This window comes from Hippocampus comes, unplaced genomic scaffold (assembly GCF_001891065.2).
Source record: "Hippocampus comes isolate QL1 unplaced genomic scaffold, H_comes_QL1_v1.1 scaffold252, whole genome shotgun sequence".
Classification (NCBI taxonomy): Eukaryota; Metazoa; Chordata; class Actinopteri; order Syngnathiformes; family Syngnathidae; genus Hippocampus; species Hippocampus comes.
In genome coordinates, this window is record NW_017805485.1 from 1,010,340 (window position 1) to 1,022,022 (window position 11,683).

At 42.1% G+C, this 11,683-nt stretch overlaps 1 protein-coding gene across 1 annotated transcript in view; it reads right to left on the bottom strand.

The window, feature by feature from the left end:
- rbks (ribokinase) overlaps window positions 1-11,683 on the bottom strand; it is a gene marked incomplete at its 5' end in the record, with an annotated part of 37,612 nt that overhangs the window by 3,767 nt on the left and 22,162 nt on the right. The window contains one exon of the mRNA XM_019876098.1: window positions 6,491-6,679. Coding sequence (XP_019731657.1) covers window positions 6,491-6,679 — 189 coding nt within the window. The remainder of the gene's footprint in view (window positions 1-6,490; window positions 6,680-11,683) is intronic.

An 11,683-nucleotide genomic window follows, 5' to 3' on the forward strand; every position in this document is an offset into this window, starting at 1 on the left:
ATACTACATACAGAATCAAGGAAACCAAACTGGTGAACATTTCCCTGACTGCAGCTCCCGATACATGTTCGATGTGTTGGCTTTTGCAGAATGTCACAAAAATGTGGGCCGTGCCTTGAATAAAAAAAGAGAACAAATTAACGACAAAAACAACAACACCGCCCACACATTCTGACTGAAAAGTGTTACTGTGACAAAACATGCTTTCAGACTAGTACTATTGTTGGCCCCCCCAAAAGTGATTTTGATTTCTACACGAGAAAACTCTATTGTTTCCCTGCTCACGGTATTTAGAGCAAGTACTATGGGGGATATGTGTCAAAGTCAAGGCCCGGGGGCCAGATCCGGCCCGCCACGTCATGTGATGTGGTCCGCGAAAGCAAATCATCTGTATCAGCTTACATGATCCTTGCTTAAATCTGTACCAAAATCTCAAATGATCATTTGTAATAAATAACAGTGACATTTTGCAATAATTTTGTTACCCTGTTTATACTCACTTGAGCAATAATTGTACACATTCTTGACTGATTTCAAAACTAGTGAGCCATCATTTTTTGTGTACAAGTAATAATACGATGTGATGATTAAACATTTATTCGTTTTGTATGTTCTGCGCGGCCCCACAAGTCTAAAGACGGAATTCTGATTAACCCCTTCAGGGACAGCGGTTACGACAGTGGACAGCTTTTCGTGTTATCAGGTTACAGGGTGCATGAAAGGGTTAATATTGCATTGGTGGAATATTACATCTGAATATATTAAGCTGCAAGTTTTAAAACAGTACCAACACATATAATATTTTGAGAAAGCCCAAGAGCAGTAGATAAACACCAAAAGATTCTCCAAACTGTATTAAAAAATGGCGTTTAATAACGTATTTGGCGTAATACGTTTCATGGCGTATTAAAAAAACCATCAAAGATGACCTCATGGACATAAAAAAAGTGTTGTGGCAATGGCTGCATACTTGTTAAAATCCCAAATAGCCGGCGCTAAACTGCACGTTTAGTTACTCGAAGAGATTGTGAGTTTGCTGTTAGCAACAGGCATCAAACAAAGTTGGAGGTGTCAGTGGAAGACGTAAAGACATTATTGAGCCCCAGAAACCAAATCAATTGCTCTGATAATTTTCTGGGAAGCCAGCAATCATATCATGTTTTGTTTGATTTGACGCATCCTAATTACATGGCAAAAGAACAACACTTGCATTTAAAACTTGGGACAACGCCTCCCCCAAAAAGTTTTGTCTATGTCTGTGAACTAACCTCACTAAAATCAATGCATTGTATTGAACAAATTAATATTCATGCAGCAAAGAATAAACAAAAATCAAGTATTGACTTTACAGTGGCATTCCGACAATGCATACACATATACACAGAAGCGCATCCATTTTTTTTTTCCCCCTAAATAAAAGTAATTTCCTGTGAAGACATACTTTCAAAGACCAAAATAAAAACAAATGTCACTCACAGTAGCTACGCTTCACTGAGCTGCGGCCGTTTGGCAACTATATACTATACTGTTATTACAGTGACAGTATACCAACACAGTGCAGCGTGATAGTTTGTTATTCTATGATGGATAAAGTTGTTGTTGGCATACAATTCTTGTTTGCGCATGAATGCGCATCATGTGCAAATGATGCTTCACTTTCACCAGAAGTGCTGTGTTGTCAAACAAGATTGCAATTATGTAACAAGTATTTTGGTTTGTGTGACCCAAGATTTATTATTACTTTTTTAATATCTGGAACACCACGTTCCGGCAGTAACAGGGTCGCGTACACAGATTTCCGAAACAAAATACAGACATTCCGGAACAGTTAACAGCTCCTCTGTTGACTGAAAATGACATCACAGTTGCTCAGGGCGAAGGTACCAATCATGGCTCACCTGTTCGCATGCTGAGCCGGGATTGGTCGTTACCTGAGCCTCGAGCAGCTGTGACATCATTTTCAGTTGACAGCAATTTTAGTTGCATTGTATTGTATTGATGCGTAGGGATGGATTAGCTAGCGCTGTGATCTTCGAAAGTGACTTCTAATTGCAATAACTTGTCTGGGAACTGTAACGATGGATTGGAAATTTTGTTTCCCGGAGTTTCATGAAGCAGCGGCTCTCTTTCTCAACCTCCTGTGATCTCGACTGCCGTCTTGCAATGACAGATGGTGCAGACTCCTGAAGCCTACAGCCTTTGTGAAGGAGAAGCACCCTGGGGAGAGCCAAGACCAACTCAGGGGCAACGCTGACTCACAGTGGCTTCTCTGTCCGCAAACAGCCGGGGACGACTCCTCGGAAGTAACAAGGGGGAGGAAGCTTCACGGATCAAACAGACACTTAATTGGACCGATTTGCCCACTTGTATCTTTGATCCATCTCTCTAAGCTTAATGTTGTACGTCTCCGTGTTTCACACGTATCCGCGGGGCTGCGCAAGACACACACTGGCAGTGGACGGGACAAACATCTGGCTTGCTGTACAGCAGCTGGTCTGTACACGTGTAATCCATTAAAACGAGGTGATGTGGCAGTTTTTCTCGTTGTATCATCCTAACCCAGACTGTGCTCGGCACAGGAATGCAAGGCTCAGGCGTTATTTTCCCTCTATCATTGAGTTCCAGGAAGGAATCATTCAATTGCTCCATGGTCTCTCCAGTCATGAGAGAGAGAAAAAAAAAAAAAAACGATGACTAATTTGATTGCCGAGACCCACCGTGTAGCAGCTGTAATGTCTGGATTAGAGGGGGCTGTCTACCTTTATTTAGTCTTTGGAGTTGGACCTCCTGGAGCGGAACAGAAGAAAACCGAGGCCACCCAAGTCCCAAAAATGTCATGTATGTAAGTTGTGTGAGTTACAGCTTCAGATAACTCCCGACACAAAACAGCCCAGACTCTGAGCTCAGAAGATGGACGCCTGTGTTCAATTTATAACAAAGGGAGGCTTGAGTGTTTGCTTTGCTTTTTGTTCTTTTTTTAAATCCCGATTTATGACCCCGACTCAGTCTGTAACTGTAAGTACTCATGGCTTGTACAGTTATTCATAGGAGTACCGCATTGCAGATGATATCATTCTGGACCGAGATTCCATTTAGTTAAGGGCAGTGCTTTCAGTGGGCCGGTCCGCAATGGTACAGAGTAACGGCCCTTTAACAATAATCTGTTCTATGTGCCCCTTTTCAATTTTAGCCTCTTGCGTACCGAGAAATCAAATGAACCCCACAGTACCCTCTCTTGTTCTATTTCTCTTACACTTTGTGATACTTGTATGAGTCTCTCTGTAATTTGGGTACCCCTCCTCCCCCAAAAAAGAGGATAGGGCGGTAAGGTGGGCAACTGGTTAGCACATGTGTCAAAGTCAAGGCCTGGGGGTGAGATCCGGCCCGCCACGTCATTTTATGCAGCCCGCGAAAGCAAATCATCTGTGTCAACTTCCATGAGCCTTGCTGGAATCTGTACCAAGATCTTAAATGATCATACGTAATAAATAGCGGTGACATTTTGCAATAATTTTGTTACCCTGTTTATACTCACTTGAGGAATAATTGTGCAAATACTTGACTGATTTCAAAACTAATGAGCCATCATTTTTTTTTGTGTACAAGTAATAATACGATGTGATGATTAAACATTTATTCGGTTTCACTGTCTTAATGGCCCTTCGAGCGAAGACGAAAGTAACTTCAAAGTGGCCCGCGACAAGAATGAGTTTGACACCCCTGGGTTAGCACGTCTGCCTCACAGTGCAGAGGTGCGGGGTTGAATTCCAGCTCCAGCCTTCCTGTGTGGAGTTTGCATGTTCTCCCCGTGTCTCCGTGGGTTTTCTTCACGAATGGTTATTCGTTTGTGACTGGCTGGCAACTGGTTCAGGGTGTACCCCGCCTACTGCCCGAAGATAGCTGGGATAGGCTCCGGCACGCTCGCACCCCTCGTGAGGATAGGAGGATTAGAAAATGAATGGGAGGATGGATTGATGAAAGGATATTTTTTCTGCCTCTTGTGACAATTTATTTGGTGTGTGCAAACATACTGAAAACGTAACACGCCACCAATACAAAGGATAAACTGCAAAATAAAAGCTTACCAAATAATAAATTTGACGCCTGTGTATTAGCTTTAGTAGGTTTTTATTTTTAAATTTGCACACGTGGGGGCATCATGGTTAGCTTGACTTGTCTTGTCAGCTGAATTTGGGGTTGTCCACACCGATCAGGAAATGTGATTATAAAATTCAAGAAAGTTTAACATTTACTGTAGGAGTCTCAGCCCCGACCATTTTCTCAGCAGATTAAAGGAGGGGGAAAAAAATCGCTGTTCGCACACCCCACACAAGAGGATAATCGGTCAGGATAATTATTAGAGCCTGCCGACAATTGGGCTTTTCCTGACTTTGCAAGAGAGGAAAAAAATGCTCCGAGTCCCGATTATTTCGATGTGCGTACTCTGCTTAGCCACAGAATAAGAACACCCTGGGTGTTCAGCCCTGTAGTGGCTAACAAAATACAATTGCAAAGAACCTCAAGTGACTCATTTGACTGATATTGAAGCGCTGCAGCATAATCATAAAAACATTTAAATTGCCGTTATTTAAAAACGTCAGAAAATAAGGACAGGCGTCGACAAGTTTGGTGCCTTTTCGAGTCTTTAAAACTTGTCACCACTTGCTTAAAAAAAAAAAATCAAAGCTGTAATAACAGAAAAGTTAATCATAACCAAAAACACACTCTTTCCCAAGCAAGCGCAAAAGAATTGTAAACCCAGATAACGAGAGTCTTCCCCCCACTCCAGTAAAAAAGTAAAAGGCCTTTCCTGGAAGAAGGATTATTTTGTCCAAAAGAGTTAAACACACCCCCAAGTTATGGGCCCATCAAAGAACAGAAGGGCCGATGTGAATGCGTGTGTGTGCCTGTGCTCGAGGAGGGGGTGGGGGGAATACACAGCCGCCCTAACCACAGCGAAGTTTGCGCTGCTTTCTGCTGACTGATGCATACAGGCCCAAAAGGTGAGTCACTGAAGTGGATGGTGGTGGTGGTGTGGGGGAAGACAGTGAATAATAATGGCAGTAATGTGTGTCTACTTCACAATGCGGGGGCACAAGAGGGTCACGGAGCCCCCAAGAAGGCGAGCTCTTTGTTCTCGAAATGCCAGGAGTGATTTCGGCAAAACCACAAGAATGCGGCCGTTTCATTCAAACACAGCGTCGCCTCCATTTTCTCACATTGCGGTAAAATATACTATCATGAATAACTAACACACACACACACACACAAATCCATTATCTTTCCTATCTATCTTATAAAGACATTTTAGGGTGTTTCTAAGTACATACAGTGTAAGTGGTTGGGGATGAGTCACTACCCGTGGTAATTATAGCACAATAAAAAATCTCAATAGTGAGGTGACTCAGCAACATAACCGATGACACAAACAATGAAATAGCCTCACTTATGAGCTATTCAAAGTTGTAGAAACCAAACACATCAGAGGCAAGAAACACAAAGTAACACACATCACAAGTAAGACGCAGATGCTGAAAACAAGCCGCTGACGTCGGCGTGGAACAACTCAAACATTTCTGGCCTCTGTCAAAGATTACAATCAAGGAAACTCATTCGCGCAAGTTTGTAAAGTGTGAGAAAAGTCAGATCATTTTGCTTTTAAATGTGTGTATGTAATGTGTGTGTGTATGTAACACACCCACACACACACACACACACACACACACACACACACACACGCGCGCGCGCGCACACAGACTCTGAGAAATTGAGCGAATTGAAATGTACACTTGGAGAATGACAATAATTTTCAAAGTGCCCATTAATGAGATGGCATTAACTATAAATAATGTCCATTGAAATATCCTTTCAGGGACAGTGGTTACTCCAGTGGACAGCTTGTGATGTTATCAGGTTACAGGGTGCATGAAAGGCTGAATTAGTAGGCTTGTCAAACAAAACAAACTATTCTACTTACATGTTCATTAAGTTTTTTTTTTTTTTGACTGACAAAAATGAAGCATTCATCCTGAGGAAAAATTATTCACAATTTAAAAAAAATCAATGACAGTACATATCTGGAAAAATAATTGCAGTATGTATCTGAAAGTTGTTCATGAGCTGGATTGAGAAATGAAGTGAAACATCCACATTGATCAATTACCCATATGTGGTTCTGTTGTCGTGCAGCATTTTGTGGAAATGGGTCGTTTTTTGCATAAACCCGATGAAATTATAACAACAACATAAATGCTTATTTTACAACTACGAGATTACTACTGTACTACAATGTTTATCATTTTTCTCGACTGTTAATAGCTGCATTACCTTTTTTTATATTCCTGTGGTTATAATAATAATAATCATCATCAGAATAATCATCAGAGTTTTATATCGCGATCCATACCAGTGAAGGGTTATCGCGGTGATTGTGAATTCTTGAAATTTTATGGTCAAGAGGTATACGTTCCGAATGACGTGTCATGCTTACTGTGGTGTCCACTGCAGAGACAGGCGTAGTTGGAACATGTTTGGAGGTCGACTCGGGCGCCTCCAGCACCACACATCCCTGGGCTCCCAAGGTGATAATAACTGCGCCGCATCCTCGCCTCAGCAGCTCCCGGCTGGCACAACGTGCCTCCTCCACGTTATTTACTGATGAACCTGTCAGCAGCTCAGCCTGGATGGAGGCAAAAAAAATGATTAAAGACGCGTAAGACAATTGGCGTGGAATACTGAAGGGATTCATCACTGTATTTTAATAAGACAATATACATTGGTAATGTTGTTTTCTTTAGTGAATCTTTTTTGTGTGAGCCATTCTTGAATGAGTCAGCTTCTAATTACACCCTGTGTACAGTCAGACAGATTTCTAGTCCAGGCTTTGTCCAATCTCTCAGCACTCTGTGGCGCAAACTTTTTTTTTTTTGGTGGGAACGACATTTGACCGTGACGCCGCATCTGGCGGCAAACTGACTGAATGGCAAATTTTTTTTTATATATATATTTTTAGGATATTCTCTGTAGATGTGTGACAGGTGCTTCAGACGACATTGAAAAAAATAACAATTTTATCTAAAGTGATGCGTCACCTGAAATTATCCAGATTATGTTTGGACAAACGTCTTCATTTTCAGTTGATTTATTTTTTATTTTTTAATAATTTGAGTCATGAATGGGTGGATATATTCATCTACATCCACGATCAGAATCAGAATCATCTTTATTGGCCAAGTATGTAGAACACACAAGGAATTTGTCTTCGGTATATGAGATGGTAACTCTCATTTTATAAATCCGGTGTGTTAAATGCATTTGTGATCTCGCGGCGAACTAATAGAAAGCAACTACTTCATTTCGATGTGTGCATTTTCAAGCGTTTGTGCTTCGGTGCCCCAGAAAGACCACACACACGCGAGTCTACCACCAAGTTCTTCAGTAGAGGTCCGAGCAAAATGACATCAGAAACAATTTCCAGTATTCCCTCAAGTGACGAAGTGCATTACATTTGTTACACATGCCGTAGTCATTAATCCACAAAGGTTCATTCGCTAAATGTGCCTCCTTCGGGTATCCAGAGCAGAAACGATTACTTCACCGACAATTACATTAAAAAACAAAACTTGATGCGATATATGACATTTTTTAAGATTGAAATTAATTGTCTTTTTTTTTTAAAACGAATGAACACATTTCTAAACACAGTCTCTTCAATAAATAAGGTTAAATTTCTAATAAAGTAAAAGAAGGTGAAGATTTTCATGCGCAGACACAGACAGTCTCGGTGTTAAGCTGTCAAACAGCAATTGATTTAGGCACTTTATGCCGTGAAACAAATAGCCTACGTGGGTTGTAGCCGAGACTGCGGAGGGAAAATCACGCTGACTCGTGGAGGACAATGACTCAAAAAAATGCGTGAGCAACCATTGTGACAGGCATCAGCTTGTGAATGAAAGAAATCTAGAATGCATTGAAAAGAAGACATAAGTGAAAATGTATTATTTGAAAACCAGCCATGTCGTGTGTGTGTGTGTGTGTGTGTGGGGGGGGGTGTGTATATATATATATATATATATATATATATCTGAAAGAAAGCCGTTTGTTGGGCTTCATTGAAACGCGTTATATATGTATTTTTTCCCCCACTTTTATCAATAACCTTCAACGGAACTGGACACAAGAGGAGGTATAGTGTTAGGAACCTCGAGAAATGATGGTCAAAGTGGAGTACGTAATCCTATTCAGCCGAAGCCACATGACAAATGCTGGACGCAATCATCGTCAGTCAGCCACAATCATCAAGTGAACCCATTGCTAGAGCAGTTGAAGGTTCCCTAGGCAACATTTCAATCCCAGTGGGTCTCTGTGAATGATTAGGCCTGACAATTGTTAAACAGACTGGCTGCCTTCAAGCAAGACACTTACCGGATTGTAAGTGGATCACTAGGTGGTTTCTTAAAAACGGAAAATATCCAGAGAAGAATAAACCTCCGAAACAGACGGCACTAAAAAAAAATGTTGCTTCCAATGTTTTCCTCAGCAGTCCTTCTCAACAATGTACTGCTGTGCAGCTCATGGTCTATTTTTTTGTTCTTTTTTTGAGAAAACATTTTAGGCAGCTACTTCAATAGAAGGGGCTTATTTGTCCCCACTTGACAAGTGGAGTGACTTTGTGTCACTATTTTATTTCTGTACTTGGGAGTATGCACTGTTCTGTCTTCTCTTTGTTCTGTCCGTTGGGCTGAAGATAAAACCAGGCCTTCCTTTTGGCAGGTAAGATCCTCAGATGCACGTGAAAGATGTCATCGGCCCTCTCAGAAAGCGCTTTAACATTGGACGCGAGCTGTTGATGAAAGGGAGCGGCTGGCTGTACATTGTCTTGCTTAATCCTTCCAATGCACCCCCCCACCACCTCCATTTGCACCCTGGTTACAGTGAGACCACACAGGCAAACAGACACATGCACACACACCTGGGCGGCGTGCGTGCCAGATAACCTCGCGGGCAGGGGTTCAAGCAAGACTGACACTCGTGTCAAATGGCGGCCTACCCATCTGATCCTTCTTATGTTTTTCTGCGCAGTGTCAAAGTGAACCGTGACCTTGTACAAGTTCAAAAATAAACCACGGCATATCAATGTTGAAGAGCCCGCAGCTATGCAGTTTTGTCAGGGGCTCTCTCACACACACACACACACACACACACACACACACACACACACACACACACACACACACACACACGCACACGCACACGCACACGCACACACACACACACACACACACATATACAAAAGGCGTTTTGTTAGTCATCGGCTTTACACCGGGGCATTAATCCCCCCGCCCCCGAATCCCTCTGTGTACAAGAATAAGACCACGTTTAAGTTTCTGCCTATCGTCATACGTGAGTAAATGCTCTCTCTCTCTCACACACACACACACACACACACACACACACACACACACACACACACACACACACACACACCCATGCACCATTGTTACAATAGAGGCACAATTAAAGGCGATTGTGCGGTACACACATTACAGAGGTGGATGGTTTTTTGACAATAAGTTGTACATTCATGGCCAAGACGTGTTGAGCGTCTGTTGAATTGTTTTGATCATTTCGGCTATAATGGGGACTTAATTTTTATTTTATTATTTGTAAGATCCGGAACGATACTCACGTAAATGTTTATTTTGCATTCAGTTCAAATTGCTGTTTACGTAAACTCACTTTGATGCAGGCTACTGAGATCCAATAAAAGGGGCCGGATCAAAAAAAAAAAAAAACACACAAATAAAATGCTCAGTTTTGATTCACTTTGTCAAAGAAGTAGTCATTAAAAATGTGCTTATTTTTAAAAGAGTGGTGCGCAGTGGTCGAGACTTGAAAGGTGTCCAGGGTGGCTCTATGAGGGTACGATTTAACTATATCTCTTCATTCTTTGCGGAAAAAATATGAGTCATGCAAGAATAAATATCAATAACTGGGATTCTATCACAAGGACTGAAATTGCTTGAGGGCGTTTAAAACTGCACCAACCCTGAAGAGCTATTTACAACAAGATTAAAGTTGAATAAAATGTCATGTTAATTTCCATGTACACATATCACATCTCACATCTCAAATACAAACACACGCCGCCAGAAAGCTTCCAAACAACACAAATACTTTTGGTATAATTTCATCTTATTTTCTTTCTTTAAATAGTTTCGAGTGATGAAATCTTGACAGTTTACTTTTAAAAAAAATTTCAGTGTGGATTAATGTGATATGTCTTGGCACTTGATTGCCATTGTAAGTTTTGTTTACAGAATGACGTACTACAAGAAAAAACAGTTTTAGTGAAAAACGTTCTCTGGAAGCACATTGATATTTCTGAGTGAGTTGCACGGTCATTTAGTGAAGTTCAATTTGCTAAAAAAAAAAAAAAAAAAAAAGCTCTAACACAATTTCAACATTTATTGGGTGGTCAAAGTCAAAACTCCCCAAAAACTAACATTGCTGATATGATAAATATTGATAGGGTTTTTAACCTTAGAGGCGCTGCCTCCTCTTGGCTGAGGCATATGATAACCTATTCATTAATTTCCTGTTTTTGGACTGTCCTGTGTGTGGCTGTGTATTATCATTTCTGTCTAGACATGTATTTATTTGCTTTTCATCGTTGCTAGAGGTGCAATGTTGAATCGATGAGTTGGCATGAGTGTTGAGGCTTGAAATTGAAGCGGATCTCTGTGGGGAAGGAGAACTGAACCAATGTGTGAATTCAATCATGGACGCTACAGCTACTTGTTTACTTTTAAATTTAGCTTGTAGCAGACGTGTGTGACATCATCCTTGATGGATCATGACGCCTCGGATGAATGGGTGAACGGAGACGTTGATTCCCTCCTCTTTCAAGCGCTTCGAACGACAAGGCGTACGTAGAAATAGTTGTTGCGATTGGTATTAATGTCGATGTTTTGTGTTATGCGTTCTGTTGTATTTTAGGTTGAATGTTCTGTAAAGCGCATTTTTCTAATCCGCCTATCCTCACAAGAGCCTACCCCAGCTGTCTTCAGGAAGTAGGAGGGGGGATACCCTGAACCGGTTGCCAGCCAATCACAGGGCACACAGACCAACAAACATTCGCGCTCACACTCGCACCTAGGGACAATTTAGTGTGTTCCATTAACCTGCCATGCATGTTTTTGGAATGCGGGAGGAAACCGGAGTACACTGAGAAAACCCACGCAGGCACGGGGAGAACATGCAAACTCCTCACAGGAAAGCCGGAATCTTCTTCTTCTCCTTTCGGCACGTCCCTATTCAGGGGTCGCCACAGCGAGTCAGTAATTTCCATCCGCCCCTGTAAACCGTCCTACCAACTCGCATGGTCGTCTTGGCAAAAGTTTTACGCCGGACGCCATTCCTGACGCAACCCTCCCCATTTCTCCGGGCTTGGGACCGGCACTGGGGAACAGTGCACCCCCAGGTGAGGGCACTGTCCCCCAGCGGCTGGGTTACAGGAAAGCCGGAATAGTAGAGCAAAAATAATTTTATGAGCAAAGGGAAGGAGTGCCATACATTCAGCCACCTCTGCAGCGCGACCCCCATCTCTGCAGTTTGCAGGGATGTGTTCCTCGAGCCGGTCCTTGGCCTCGAGGACCGGCTCCCCGACCCGCTGCCACAGCCA